The sequence below is a fragment of the Neophocaena asiaeorientalis genome, unplaced genomic scaffold (genome assembly GCF_003031525.2).
Source record: "Neophocaena asiaeorientalis asiaeorientalis breed wild unplaced genomic scaffold, Neophocaena_asiaeorientalis_V1.1 scaffold190, whole genome shotgun sequence".
Classification (NCBI taxonomy): Eukaryota; Metazoa; Chordata; class Mammalia; order Artiodactyla; family Phocoenidae; genus Neophocaena; species Neophocaena asiaeorientalis.
The window spans coordinates 4325319-4341232 of record NW_020175017.1 but is presented as its reverse complement, the minus strand read 5'-3'; the positions used below and the strand labels follow the sequence as shown (position 1 = coordinate 4341232).

At 36.6% G+C, this 15914-nt stretch overlaps 1 protein-coding gene across 9 annotated transcripts in view; it reads left to right on the top strand.

Moving 5' to 3' along the window:
* The window catches only part of MIA2 (MIA SH3 domain ER export factor 2), a 105311-nt gene extending 89397 nt beyond the window's left edge, over positions 1 to 15914 (top strand). For all 9 annotated transcript variants that reach the window (XM_024762032.1, XM_024762029.1, XM_024762033.1 and 6 more), the window contains 4 exons: positions 8123 to 8245; positions 13304 to 13362; positions 14022 to 14256; positions 15350 to 15914. In XM_024762032.1, coding sequence (XP_024617800.1) covers positions 8123 to 8245; positions 13304 to 13362; positions 14022 to 14256; positions 15350 to 15516 — 584 coding nt within the window. In that variant the 3' untranslated portion in view covers positions 15517 to 15914. The remainder of the gene's footprint in view (positions 1 to 8122; positions 8246 to 13303; positions 13363 to 14021; positions 14257 to 15349) is intronic.

Here is a 15914-nt window from a genome sequence, read left to right as displayed (position 1 = left end):
TATCTCTCACTGTTTTCTCAGCTCTAAAATGTAGACTTGCATAAAATAAGAGATGGCAATAATCTAATCTCCCCCTACCTACATTTTATATTATGTTGAATTATCAGGACTCATGAAGAGTCCTGCTTTCCAGTAATAATTGTGTCTTTAAGATTTTTCTTAAATTTTAAAATATTTTAGTTTAAAACACTTGTGTTAAAAAATAATGACAATGAGGATAACTAAATTTATGAATGATGTGGCCTCCGTAGTTGTTTCAGATTTTCTGTAATTTAGTCCTATTAAGCATACTTTGTAAAATTCATATATTCCCTTAACATGTTAGTACCTGGCCAAAATTAAAAAATTTTTTCTTTACTTAAGATGAGTAAGCAGAAATAATTTTAAATGATGCTATAATTCCAAGGAATCATTTGTTTTTGCACTGTTAAATACTTCGGGGTGGGGGGAATGTTCTTACCTTATATAGTCAAAAAAGATATACTCTAACTTGTCTTTTTCCTGTATATTATATTTCAGATATTTTTATTACTTAGAGGTTTTGTTAACAGTATAGATCTAGTTTCTTCAAGTGATCAACATTTTATTTTCACTATTTTTAGCTGCAAATCAATCTTTTAATAGACCAATATAGGTTTTAATCATCTTTTCTTCCAAAATTCTGCAGTGTAATGTATATGTTCATCTAACATTCTTTTATGTGTTTATAATTTAGAGTGCATGTTGTAGAGCAAGAATGGTTCAGGTGAAAAAGTATTTGGACTGGAAATTAAGAAATTTGGTTTCTAATCTTCACTCTTTTTAATCGTTTTATGTGTTTTGAAACTTGTTTTATCTCTTTGGACCTCAGTCCTTATATACAGTGAGAGAGATGAACTGAGTGATCTGTGTAATGTTTATCTGAGTAGTAGAAAATTTAGTTAGGTAGGGCTTCCCTGGTGGCACAGTGGTTGAGAGTCCGCCTGCCGATGCAGGGGACACGGGTTCGTGCCCCGGTCCAGGAAGATCCCACATGCCGCAGAGCGGCTAGCCCCGTGAGCCATGGCCGCTGAGCCTGCGCGTGCTCTGAAACGGGAGAGGCCACAACAGTGAGAGGCCCACGTACCGAAAAAAAAAAAGAAAATTTAGTTAGTTAATGGTTAATGCTGAATTTGTTAGATAATGTTCAATCTAGTTGGTAGACCAAACAGCGTATTGTAATATGCAATGTTAGTAAAACCAAAGACTATTTACACATTCTTTTCTAAACCTAATTGATGAACACACCTTTTTCAGTTCTTAAAAAATTCTTATTGGGAGATTTCCTGTTCTAGGTCAAGCTACAATTTAATCAAATTGGTAAATGTTGACACCAGTAAGCAGTGATAAGTTATGTTAATACCTAGAGCAACCACCAAAAAAATCCTCAAAAATACTATGGATCAGATAAATCATCATCAGAATAGACATGCTTTTCACGCCCCAAGGGAACATTTCCCAACATTGATCATATCCTGTGCCATGAAACAAACCTTAACAAATTTAAAAGAATTGAAATCATATAGTGTGTTCTCTGACATTGGTGGAATCAAGCTAGAAATGAACTATTGATACATGCAATAATTTGAATAGATCTCAAGGGCATTATGTTGACTAAAAGAAAAATCTCAGAAGGTCACATATTATATGATTTCATGTATATAACATCCTTGAAATGACAAAATCATAGAACTAGAAAACAGATTAGTGGATGCCATGAGTTAGGGATGGAAGGGGGAGGAGAGTGGATGTGACTAAAGGGTAGCATGGAGAGATCTTTTCGGTAATGGAATAGTTCTGTTATCTTGAGTGTGGTGGTGGTTTCACAAATCTACACGTGATAAAATGGCAAGAACTATACACGTTAGTCATAGGACCAATGTTAGTTTCCTGGTTATTATATTGCTCTATATTTGTGAAAGATGTAAACATTTGGGGAAACTGGGTAAAGGATATGCAGGAACTTTTTGTATTATTTTTGCAGCTCTCTGGGAATCTTTATTTTAAAATCAAAAGTTAAAAAAAACCCTTCTTATCTGGATACAGTACACATAGAGTAAAGTGCAGGTGTTTTAAAGCATATTAACCTGATGATTATTTCACAATTTGAGCACACCCATAAACCAGCATTCAGATTAAGGGACAGTTTTCTGATTATTTTTATTCATCTTATGAATTTAGATAGAAATCTTTACAATTAAAGCAGAAAAAAAGTTCTTGATAAATAATATAAATAAGTTAATATTCACATATCATAAGTAATCAGAATTAGAATTTTAACAGGAAAATGTTCTGGAAATAACAAGCCCATTATAAATTCTTAATAAATATTGGACTGCAACAAAAAATTAATCAGTGTGACTTACCTTGCTCAGTGTTTCATTCCGTAAGAAGTGGAACTTTATTCTGTGCGGTTCTCATCCTGTTGAAGTTCAGGAGTAGAAAAGCAAACACATGAAAGTGCTTTTTAAAACCTCTCTTTGAATCACAGTAGCTAACATTTGATTGGCAAAGCAAGTCACATGACAGAATTTGGAACCATTGGGCAGGATATATATTCTACCTCTTAAGGACAAGGATACAAGGAAGGGTGAAGAATTGAGGTCATGAATGCAGTCTACCCAGAGGGGTTATACTTTTATAATGTGTTTTCACTTATTATATAACTATCTTTTAAAAAATATATTGGGGTAACATAATTTCTTAGATTTTAAAATTACCTTTTGGAAGAAAGGAATATATGATTTTTCTGTTTAGTTCCACTTAAGTAATTGCCTTGTTTTCTTTGTACTTGCTCTTATTTACAAAGCTGTGCATAGTAAGCAATCTTGAAGAGTAATAATTTAAGCAAGTTTTTAGAAAGTCTTAAAATACGATCTCTTAACTCCCATATTTAGTAGTTACTAATACATTTTAAGAGGCATGCATATCAAAATATTCTTATGCTTTTTATAAACTGTAATTAGTAACTATGTTTCAACAATACTAGTAACAAATAATTCAAATAAGAAAAGTAATGCTAGAATTTAAAGGATAGTTTTTTGACTGTCAGGGTATGAATCTGCAGGATTCTTGGCTTTTAGTCTTTTAACTGATTCTTGAGAATTATATCTACAAATAATATGTAGTGCGGGTATTAATCAGAGTAATATATTCATGAATCTAACAAGAAAGGTAGTAATTGTGTCTAAGTTCATGTAAATATTTTGTTAGAATTTTAAGTTTAAAAAAAGTAAGAAAACTACAGATACTTTAATGAAAAAAGTTTCAGTTTTTATCATTTTTTCACCCTTTGGTATTCTTGACCTCTCAGTGCCCCTCTTGATCTTTCAGTGCTCTGACTTTAGTGTCCTTCTGTTCCTCTATCTAGCCTCACAGCCTCCTTTTCTAGGAATAGAGAATTAATAGAGAAGAATGAGAATCTTAATTCTCAGCAGATCTTGTGCTACTTAATGTAGAGAGATATGCATTAAAGGTGAATTATGTCACTTCCCCTCCTTGTACTTTTTTTTTTAATAAATAAATAAATAAACGTATTTATTTTTGGCTGCATTGGGTCTTCATTGTTGCATGTGGGCTTTCTCTAGTTGTGGCCAGCGGGGGCTACTGTTCGTTGCAGTGCGTGGCCTTCTCACTGCGGTGGCTTTTCTTGTTGAGGAGCACAGGCTCTAGCCGCATAGGCTTCAGTAGTTGTGGCACGTGGGCTCAGTAGTTGTGGCGTACGAGCTTAGTTGCTCTGCGGTATGTGGTATCTTCCTGGTCCAGGGATTGAACCCGTGTCCCCTGCATTGGCAGGCGGATTCTTAACCACTGCGCCACCAGGGAAGTCCCTGCATCAAGTTTCTTGATGTGCAAGATCATTAACTTGGGATAGGAGAGGAGGGGATTGTCAGAGATTTGGAGGGAGAAAAAGGTACAGAGTAGCCATTTAGGAGAGTGAAGCTGCTTAAATGTCAGTGAAATGTGGTATGATTACAGGGCAATGTTGAATATCTACTTGAAGCTTATGGTCCTAGATTTGAAAGAGAGTAGTCAATACTATGTTTTAATATAGTTTATAATCATAAAAAATTTAATTTATCATTACAGTTACTTTGGGGTGCTTACTTTGTGCCAGATGTTATGTTAAGTGCTTTATATTAATCATTTGAAGAATCTTAAGTGTTATTCCCATTTTACAGATTAAGAAACAAAAACATAGATAATATAGCAAAATACTGTATATCACCTCCCAGAATTTCCATATTAATATGTTTCATATATATATATATATATGTGTGTGTGTGTGTGTGTGTAGCTGTGTGTGTGTGTGTGTGTGTGTGTGTGTGTGAGAGAGAGAGAGAGGGAGGGAGAGGGGGAGAGAGAGAATGGGTACATAAAACATAAAATTAAATAGCACACTATATCAGTTGAAATCTATTCTGTTTCCTTTCCGAAGGTCATTACGTTCCTTCTTTCCCAGAGGCAACCACTCATGAGTTTAATGTGTGTAAAGTTACAGTCTATATATGATTTTTTTAAAAAGTATTTTTCTATTTTATCAAGTTTTTATCAGCATATATTCTTGAATTCTTTCCATTTTAATATAAAGTTTATTATTTTAGTTGCTGTATAAATAAATATATGAATATACCACATTATATTTATCCAGTCTTATCCAGTCTCCTCTGATGAACATATACGGTGTTTCCAGTGTTTCACCATTACTAACAATGCTGCAATTAACACTTTTTGTTTTACACATGTGTTCTTTAGAGATGAGTCCAGTTAATGAAATTGCTGGGAAGTAAGATATGTGTAGTTTCGGTTTTAATAAATGTTGCCCTTTGGCCTCAAGAGTAGTTATGTGTGAAGAATTTGAGAGTAGCTATTTCTTCAATACCTGATGTAAAACTTTTTTGAATATTTCCAGCCACGTGAGTTAAAAGTTTTCTCATTTTTCTTTCTTTGATTATTTTTTGTAGTTCTTTTATTAGTAGTAAGCTTGAGCCTCTTTTCATATTTATTGATCATTTGTATTTCCTCCCGTAAATTGCCTGATCCATTTCCCTCTTGCTTAATAGGAATTCTTAGTATCCTTTGGATACTAATCTTTTATATTTTGCAAATATTTTCTTAGTTTATTATTATGTATGTTATTGTTATACATCAAAAAACAGTTTTCAAATTTTGTTATAGGTAAGTTAATTTATTTTTATGGAATTTTTGTTTTCTTTAAGACTTATCTTTAGATTAAAAAAATATTCTCTGTTTTCTTCTAGATATTTAAAATTTTCTTTTGATTTTTAAGCCTTTAGTCTGGATTTTATTTTTGTTTTAATGTTTAGTTGGGGAGTTATTTTTTTCCCCATTGGATAGACAGTTGTTTTAATACTGTATATTGGTATATCAATTTGAAATATCACTTTTATCTTAAATGTCCATATTTGCATAGGTCTGTTTCTTAGACATTTTCTCTGTACCATCGGTCTCTTTATTCCAGAGCCATAACCTATCCATATCAATGCTTTTATCAACTACTTCCTGGAAATTTTGCTTTCCATTCCTTTTAAATTCCTTAATCATTAAATTAAACTATTTCTTCACATTCTATGTGAAGATGCTTATTGTACTTGATTAGCAAACAGTATTGAATTAAAAAAAAATTCATACCCTTTATCCATCTTTATAATTCTCTTCTCAACCATGCTGATGTTCTTGTTATGTGATAGACCCCCAAATTATTAAATTGTTACCCAGAGAACTATTGCAATCCAGGACTTGTTTTGGAATGAAAAGAGATGAATAACACTTTTGTTTGAACTAGACATCTTGAATTTTTTTCTGATTTTTAGTTTACGAAATTGCTTCACAATGCACTGTACATTCCTTCCCACTCTTTTATTCATTTTTTCTCTGATTCTTTTCCTTCTCCCATTATTTCTTTTTAATCAGCTCTTTTCTTAGAAGGGTGGTAGGAAACAAAGGTAAAAAGGCAAAAAAGAAGGGAACCATTCATGTCCTTATTTGTATTTTAGTCTTTGATTAGTCATATGCTTTCTACATAGTTTTATCTTATTACATTAAATGTGTGTGTGTGTGTGTACATGTACATATACATGTATATATGTATTTGAATTTGACCAGAATACCATTGTTTACTTGTTCATCCTTCCTTATTTTTCTTTCAGGGCAAGCTTTACCTCCTCTGTGATATCATTTCTGACTCCTCTAATCAGAATTAGATAGGCCATCTCTCATATTATTTGTATGCCCTTTTATTTAAGGCATTAATTTATTTGTTTCTGTCACCGTAAGGGCACAGACTGTATCAAAACCAACTTTGTATCACTAATGCCTGGCACATAACAGGAGCTGGTAGATTTAATTATCCCAGAGGAGGGCAATGTGGACATATGATTGATAAAATAGAATACTTGTAGCAAAATTTTGTATTTCTGAGGTTATTGATATTGTGGGGATGTATTTTAGAAGCAAAATAATGATATGGTATCTTGAGAGCTGATTGAGAAAGAGTTGGGAAGTTTTCAGGTTTCCCCATCTTATCCTTATCCCCTTGCCCAGCTCTGCCATTTAATTAATCCCATGTTTAAAGTAGAAAGGGAAAATTCAGTTTAGATCTCAGTGGTTGTTATTGGCCTTTTCTTCCACTGGGCTAATTCATTCAGACCATTGAGACAGCTCTGAAAGGGGGAGGAAATGAGCCTTCAAGACTATCTGGATCTTGCTCTTCTAAGTCACATCCCTTGACCCTTGAGAGCTCATTAAATATAATTCTCTTCATTGACTCTAGTTGTTGCCAGGTGGTATCCTTTGCTTTGTGCTGGAAAGATGTGTCAATAAGGTCCCATGTGGCTGAGTCAGATGACAAGTGACATATCCAACATTGTATGGAGTTCACATTATGAACCACAGCCTGAGACAGTCATGGAAGGTAGTTTGAGGCCATTTGTCTGTATCTATTAGGGTGGGGGAGAGTCACACAGTTTATCCCCTTTGTCCTTTGCCATATTTTTGGAGATTGGCAAATGCCTACTTAATCTATCAAAGTCTACCATCACCTATCGGAGATGAGATAGACTACCTATATTTTTTCAAGAATGATGAGTTCCACAAAGACCCATGAATTATTACCATTTTGTCATTGTAAATGACAAAGGAGGCTGGCTGTAGAAGCACCTCAGAGTCTGTGCCTAAATTTGTGTCTCTCCAGATATCCTTAATCTGAGTATTGTGAACCTTCCATTCCTCTTTTGAGTCAGAGATCTTTCCCTTTAGTCTTGGAGGGATGCTAAATTCCAAAATGTTGAAGTTACTGAAAATTTGATTACTTGATGACCTCAATGATAACTCTTTCTGCTTTGGTGACCATTTCTTTTATCGTTGTCAGTTCTGCTAAATTTCTTGCTATGTTTACAGCATATTCTGTTTTTTCTTTCTTTGCTAGTAGCTAGCTTCTCAAAGCCTTTTTTGATATATTGATGTATCTGCTTCCTTCCACTGTTATTAAAATTGAAAGTTAATATATGTAACTAAATTCTATTCATGTATTCTAATTTACACATAGTAATGGAATCTATCAAACTCCAGGGTAGCATTTATACTTGTGTTTACTGCAAAAGCAAAGTTATTGCCTTTAGTAAAGTGTGTAATTTTCCTAAAATTGTCCACTGTTATCTACCCAGAATATATGTCAGTCTTTTATTTATTTTAAAATTTATTTATTTTTGGCTGCGTTGGGTCCTTGTTGCTGCACGCTGGCTTTCTCTAGTTGTGGCGAGTGGGGGCTACTCTTGGTTGCGGTGCGTGGGCTTCTCATTGCTGTGGCTTCTCTCATTGCAGAGCACGGGCTCTAGGCGTGCAGGCCTCAGTAGTTGTGGCTCACGGGCTTAGTTGCTCCGCGGCATGTGGGATCTTCCCAGACCAGGGCTCAAGCCCGTGTCCCGGGCATTGGCAGGCGGATTCTTAACCATTACACCACCAGGGAAGTCCCTGTGTCAGTCTTTTAGAAAGCAAGAAAAATATCTACATTCATTATATGAAACTTAAGGAAACTCGATTTATTTTTATCGTAATGAAGGTATTTTAAAAACGTGTTTTCTAGGCCAACCGTATCCTGATCCAGTTCTTCCTCCACAAAGGCAAGACAGATTTTATTCTAATTCTGGTAGACTTTCTGGACCAGCAGAACTCAGAAGTTTTAATATGCCATCTTTGGATAAAACGGGTAAGAAATACTTGTGTGTATGTGTTTTTTAATAATGGTGGCATACTAAAGAATGGGAAGCTGCATAAAAGACTAATATAATTGTGATCTCTGCTTAGCTCTTAAGGCCACAGTCTCTTTCCTGAGAACTTCCTGGTTTTATGTTTCTTGTTATTTTGTACACATCCATGGCGTCTGCACATATGTTGGTGGTTGGTTTGGGCACCACTGTAATGAGTTTACTATATGAACCCAAGATGGTAAATTTTACTGTGTTCCGTGATTAATTTTCTAGTTTTTCCAGTCCACTGACATATATCCTGTTTAGTAATTAGGGAAATTAGGCTGGTGTGAATGGATATGTTACAGTCTACCAGAAAAATAATTTGAGTGCATACTCTGTTGATGGGTTAATCAATTACCTTGTTTAAACCTTTCATGCTTAGGTAGATTTAAATTTTACTGAGCAATCAACTATTTGTCAGGGGCTCTTTTTCTTAAACCACTTCACAGCAACCCATTGAAGTTGGGAAATATATATATCCAGTGAATCTATTAGAAGTACATAACATTAAGGAAATAAAAAGATTAAAAGTAAGTGGAAAATTAAAATTTATGAGTTGAAGGTTTCTTCAGGAAAGGGTATATATTTTAGGGGAGGCATTTATCCAGTTGAAACATGTATTATTTTAGAAACTCATTCTTCTCTGAATAATAAGGCAAAAAAGCAGACCTGTGGCCTGTTTTTCTGTTATTATAATTAAGTTAATTATTTCTAATTGTTTGGCTTTTGAAATTGTTTTCCCTCGTTAATTCAAGCTTAATGGAATGAAAGTACATGTATGATTGAACATCTGTTTCTAAACTAATGCTATTTAAAATTTTTCACATGTCCATTTTTTTTTGTAATAGAACAGTATCCAATTTAGCAAATAATTTTAAAGTGCTTTCTGTTTGGAAGGTAGCCTGCATGACGTGGTAGGTAATATAATTACAGTAAAGTATAGTTTTTAGCTGTAAGAAGCTAATAATTAAATAGGAGAGAAGGACAAATATATATGCTTAACTAATACTGGTTAGAATAGTAAGTCCTATGAGAGAATATGTTATGTTCACAGAAAGGGAGAGCTCCCATATAGTTGAAGGATAAAGGAAAACTCCATGAAGGAGGTGGCATCTGAGCTGCTTTTGAGGGAATTTGAAAAATTAGTTAAGAGGTAAGGGTCTGTGCTAGTAATAATGAACAGTATAAGCAAAAACAAAAGAGCATGAGTTATTGATGGAGAATGGCTGTAAAACTGAGCTATTAATCCCCTGATACAAGATCTTAAGAGGGTTAAATGAGTTAATGTGTGTGGAAGTATTTTGTAAATAGAAAAATTTCTGTATATGTTATTATTGGTTTATCAGTTTATGGTATTTACATGAAGGAGAGTGGTGAGAGATAGGTTGATACATTAACTTAGCACTAGTGCTCAGTAAATGTTTATTGAATGAAATGAATTATCTCATTTAATCTTCACAATGAACCTATAAAGTAGATGCTATTATTCTGATTTTACAGATGAAGAAACCAAAGCTCAAAAAGGTGCTCACGGTCTCAGGTAGGAGGTATTAGAGCCAGGATTTGATCCCATGTCTGTATGACTCCAGAGCCATTGTCTTGATCCCTGTACTGAAATGAGAGGGTAGTGGATCAATTTAGTGCACCAACCCTGCCATTGATGCACTAAATACCTATAGAATGCTTACTGTATGATAGGCAGTATGGTAGCTGCTATATTTCAGTGGTGAATAGGTCAGCATTCCTTATACCTTGAGGTCTAGTAAAGGTCTGTAGGCAGTTGCACTATATAGTGACAAAAGTAATGAGTGCAAAATGTTATGGGAGCATATGGGCCACTAGCCAGTAACCCAGATGGGAGGTAGTGGTATTTTTCTTTTTTTGTAAATTTATTTTATTTATTTTTTGGCTGTGTTGGGTCTTCGCTGCTGCACACGGGCTTTTCTCTAGTTGTGCGAGCGGGGGCTACTTTTCGTTGCAGTGTGTGGGCTTCTCATTGTGGTGGCTTCTTGTTGCAGAGCGTGGGCTCTAGGCGTGTGGGCTTCAGTAGTTGTGGCACGTAGGCTCAGTAGTTGTGGCTCACGGACTCTAGAGCACAGGCTCAGTAGTTGTGGCACACAGGCTTAGTTGCTCCGCGGCATGTGGGATCTTCCCAGACCAGGGATTGAACCCATGTCTCCTGCATTGGCAGGCGGATTCTCAACCGCTGCACCACCAGGGAAGCCCTAGGTGGCGGTATTTTGAATGTGGGATTGTCAAGAAAATCTTTTTGGAGGAAGTGACGTATAAGCTGAGAATTAAAGGAGAAATTAGCTGGGCCAAAGTGATGTTGATAATGTTTTGGGAGAAAAGAAGAGCATCTTTAAAGACTTAGAATTAAGAATGCCTCTTAAATTATGGCTGCAACATGGAGTGGAAGGTGCACGTCAGGAAATATTGAAACAAGTAGTGAAGAGGTAAGCAGTGCATAAAGTTTTCAAGGACCTGCAAACCTGTTCAGAAATATTGGACTTATTTGCAGGATAATAGGAACACATTAAAGGACTTTAAACAGAGAAATAATCAGATCAGATCTGCATTTAGAGAAATTGCTCTGGTTACATTATGGGGAATAGATTGGAGGGTGTGGTTAAAGGTGGCTCCGGACGCGCAGGCTCAGCGGCCATGGCTCACGGGCCCAGCCGCTCTGCGGCATGCAGGATCCTCCCGGACCGGGGAACGAACCCATGTCCCCTGCATCGGCAGGCGGACTCTCAACCACTGCACCACCAGGGAAGCCCAGGAGGGTAACTTTTTAGGGGACTGTGACAAGTCTACAGGGTTGATGGTGGTGACTTAGCAGAGCAGATAGATGTGAACAGACACAGAAAAGATAGAATTGGGAGGACTTAAGATTGAAGGCATGTGGTAGTGAGGGAGGAGGAGGAGTCTTGGCTGATGCTCAGGTTCTTGGCTAGGGCACTTGGACCATTCATTGTTCGGAGACAAGGAACAAGGAGCAGCAGAACATTTGACAGGAAAGATTATAAGTTACATTTTGAACTTACAGACTTAGCTGCACCTGTGATACACCTGCACTACTATTCAAGTAGGCATTTCAAGCTCTGAAGTCCTGGGGGAAATATCTAGATCTGAATTATACATCTGGAAGTCTGTAGTGATATACATCAAATTAAAGCTGTAGGAGTGGATGAGATTTCTCAAGGCAAGAATGAGAAGAGAGTAGGGCTGAGGGTGGAACTCTGAGGAGACACCACTGAGGAGTAGTGGAGCTCACCGAGGGGACTGAGAAGGAGCAGCTAGAAAGGAGAGGTAGAGAGGGTGCCATCCCAGTAGTTGAAGGCTGAGAGGACTTAAAGAGGGAGGGAGTAGTCAACGATGGTGAGAAATAAAATTAAATGAGGGGGCTTCCCTGGTGGCGCAGTGGTTGAGAGTCCGCCTGCCGATGCAGGGGACACGGGTTCGTGCCCCGGTCCGGGAAGATCCCACATGCCGCGGAGCGGCTGGGCCCGTGAGCCATGGCCGCTGAGCCTGCACGTCCGGAGCCTGTGCTCCGGAACAGGAGAGGCCACAACAGTGAGAGGCCCGCGTAGAGCAAACAAACAAACAAACAAATTAAATGAGGACTAAAAGTTCTATTTTAATTTAGCAAAAAAAGAGACTTTTCTATCTTGGGGGAGGTAACTTCAGTGGAGCAGTGGATGTTGCACCTAGATTGCACTACGGTGAGGACAAAATGGGAGGCATTCTGAATAATATATATAGAACAGTTTTTCACTGTGAAGGGGAGAGCTAGCTGTAAGGGGGTGCTTCTCTTTTTCTGTCTTATTTTAAAATAGTAGTTGGGAGAGACCTGCTGATAGGATGGGTCTAGCCGAAAGGGTGGAGGGAGGCAACAGAGAGAGGAAGATCCCTGGGGGAGCTGGAGGAGGGGGACTCAGTACAGAATCAGGGTCTTAGATTGTCTAGAAGAATCCTTTCCCATGATAATAGGAAGTAAGATCATAGGAATATAGTGGCTGATACATTGATATGTTTGACTACAAAAAGTTAAGGGAGTTTCTAAGTGACTGGTGTAGTAGGTTTGAGGAGAATGGAGGTTTCAAATTGAAGGGAAAACTGGCTTAGAAGATGCAGAAGGAAGGCTAGGCAATAGGCAGCTGGAAATGTGGCTGGAGGTCTGCCAGCCTGGAGTGGAGACAGTCTACATGGCTCTGTGGTGTAGTTTACCCCCCACAAGTGCTAAGTGGCTCAGGTATAGGCAGAGTGGAAGTAGAGAGTTGAATTAATCCAGGGCTGAATGTTGTCAAGCACATGTGAAAAATGGCCAATAGGATAAGGACACTAGTGACGGGCTGTTAGTGATGGAGTTTGAAGTCTGTTAATTAGGGAAGGAAATGAAGAAAGGAGGAAACTGAGAGATCAGAGGACTGGAAGCTTCAGTGAAATCCAAGGACAGGTATAGTGGGAGTAACTAAATGAGAAGGCTAGGAGAGGTAGGTGGTCGTGGTCAGAGAGAGGGTTATTTGAATTTCTGTTCTTAGAGCCTGAGCAGTTCTTGATGATAAAGTCCAGAAACATTTATTTTGAAACAGTGGCTAATCCAATTGTTAGTCTGTGTTACATGATGGAGGAATAAGGAAGGAAAGATGAGAGGGAAGAAGGGAGGAAGAAAGGAAAGGAAAGAAGTAAGGCGGGAGGAAAATGAAGGAAGAAAGGAAACAAGGAAGGCAGGAGAAATATGAAGGAAGGTGGGAGGGAGAGGGATGCTACCTCCTGGAAGCTTCCTTAATGATGCTCCTTTCAGGATTGCCTAGGCACAGGATAGGGAAACCACAGTCACATGCCTTTGCAGAACTCGTGAGTCTGCCAAAATTTCCAGGGACCTCAAGCTGTTCTTGTGGCCCTAATACAGGATGCTGGTGTCAAGCTGGTTGTCAGTGTCCTTTGTGATCTCTTGATCTAAGAATGGAGCAATAAATCATGTGTTTTCACGGTTTAACTTTTATGTCTAGATGGGCCAGTGTCTTCAGAAATGGAATCCAGTAGAAATGATAGCAAAGATGATCTTGGAGTAAGTATTGAAAGTGGAATTTTATCCATGTATTCAGGATCTTTCTAATCTCTTGGTTTACTAGAATAGAAATTTAGCTAGCCATCTAGTTTTTGATTAAAAGCTGCTTTTTTCTTTTCCACAAATATACTTCGTACTTAACATTATAGCTATTTCCTTTCTGGATTGTACCCTATGGTGATAAAGTACAAGGTACAGACTTGAGGTTTGATTTAGTTTATATAGTTAAACAAGAACTTGAATTTTCCCCCTTGGATTTTTATTTTAATGTTTTAAAGTATGTTTTCTGTTTACTGCGCTTACAGTCTTGGTTTTTGGTCACCTTGGAAATATTAACATAAGCATCATCTCTTTTTCTCAGTATATGCTTGATAAAAGAAATGTATATTTTGGTACTCTTGGACTATTCTTATGTTTTATCTTTAGCCAGATTATTACTTTGTTGGTTAAAACTGTTTTCTGTTGAGTTAATAAAATATTCATGATAGCTAAAATTCATCTGATGTAGAAAACCGAATATTTCTCTGGAGCCTTTTAGGATATCATAGACTGCTTTCTGCCTAGGTGCCTAGATGCTTTCTTCTAAGCCTAAGCTTTTCAGGAAAACTATTGCAAATTTTGCTGTTGTTTAATGACTGCCATTTGTCAATTTGCTGTAGAATTTAAACGTGCCTGATTCATCTCATCCCATTGAAAATGAAGCACCTGGCCCTGGCTTGGTTCCTCCACCTCACCCTCCAATCAGAGGCCCATTGTTTCCAATGGGTACAAGGGGCCCTTTCATTAGAAGGGGTCCTCCTTTTCCTCCACCTCCTCCAGGGAGCATGTACGGCGCTTCCCGCGATTATTTTCCACCAAGGGATTTCCCTGGCCCAGCACCTCCTCTATTTGCAAGTATGCTTTTTTTTTTAAGCTTAATATGTCTTATAGAGTAGATCAGAAATATTAATTTTACTTTCTATTCATGTAGTAATACAGTGGAGGAAAATTTTTCTCAGCTTCTGTGAGTGTGCCGTTACTTTTCCAGATTGGGAAGATAGCCAGCCATCAATAATGAGGCCTCATCAATAATGAGGCTTCAACTTGATTCGTCTTAATAATGTGGAATTATTTCTATGATTCAGTAATCAAGAAAATCATTGGCTCTTTGCAGCAGTCTTATGTTAAGACTAAAATTGTTTATATCTTATTTGATAGAAATTGGGTACTCTGTCAATTAGTAAAAGTAATTTCAATTTATATTTTTGCATTAAAATCACTGGATAAAGTATTTTTTAAAATCTTTTTTCATAAGTAGCTCCCATGCAGTCTTATTTGTTTAAAACCTAAAATGTGTTTATCGTGTTTGGACTAATTGTTGAATTTATTGAAATTCCTTATAGCCTCACATACGAAAAACGGAATAGTTATTGCTTTTATGTCTATGCATTGCCATTTAGAACTATAGGTTTCAGCAGAATAAGTACAGGGTTACCAAGCACTAGGAAAAAGCCTATCATTTGCCTAATATAGTCATTCCTTCCCTCATTCCGCCTCTATTTTTAAAGTTTAAGGTGAATTAAAATGAATTTTAATTGGGAAATTTAAAGACAGTTTTTGACATAACTGGAAATATTTTAGGATAGTATCAAATTAGACTTGAGTTTTAAGTCTCGTGAAAATTATATTACATGAAAGCTTTTTTTAGAGTAAGTTTTACTAGATTTTGAAATAATTGTTCTCCTTTTCAAAAAGTGTTAAGATGTTAGATTTTCATAGGACAAAAAAGTTGCACCTAGATTAATGATATTCCCTTTAATCGCATGTAGTTGAAGAGAATATGTGTTGCTCAATGTTGTAAAAATTCATTTGTTAGATCAGGTAATTATTCTGGTGTCAACTTTTGAAAATAAAGATAGGTACTAGCAGTTATAAGCTAATGATTTACTGGGGCTGCAGTACAGGTGCTGAAAGTTAAAAAATGTCTTTTACCAATCTCTTTGAACAGTGAGAAATGTCTATCCACCAAGAGGTTTTCCTCATTATCTTCCCCCAAGAGCTGGATTTTTCCCTCCACCCCCGCATCCTGAAAGTAGAAGTGAGTTCCCATCAGGGCTGATTCCGCCCTCAAATGAGCCTACTACTGAACATCCAGAACCACAGCAAGAAACTTGACAATATTGTTGGGTCTTTCCTCAAAAGTAATTTTGACTTCTCTCTCATTTTCAGTTTAAGTAACTGCTGTTACTTAAGTGATTATATTTTTGCTCAAATTGAAGCTTATTGGAATTATAATTCTCAGGATAGTATTTTGTAAATAAAGATGATTTAAATATGAATCTTATGAGTAAATTATTTCCATCTTATTTTATTCTAGATAGTATAATTATTTTAATTTAACACATCCACTATCACATAAACAATAATGAGAGTTTTATATATGTAATCATGCAGTTGGGGATAATTTGAACTCCAAAGGCTGTGTCTTTATTCCAAGAACTGTATTTACTATGGTTGTAGACAAATGTGAAAGTAACTTTATGCTTAATTAAATAAATATTAATTGATTTAAA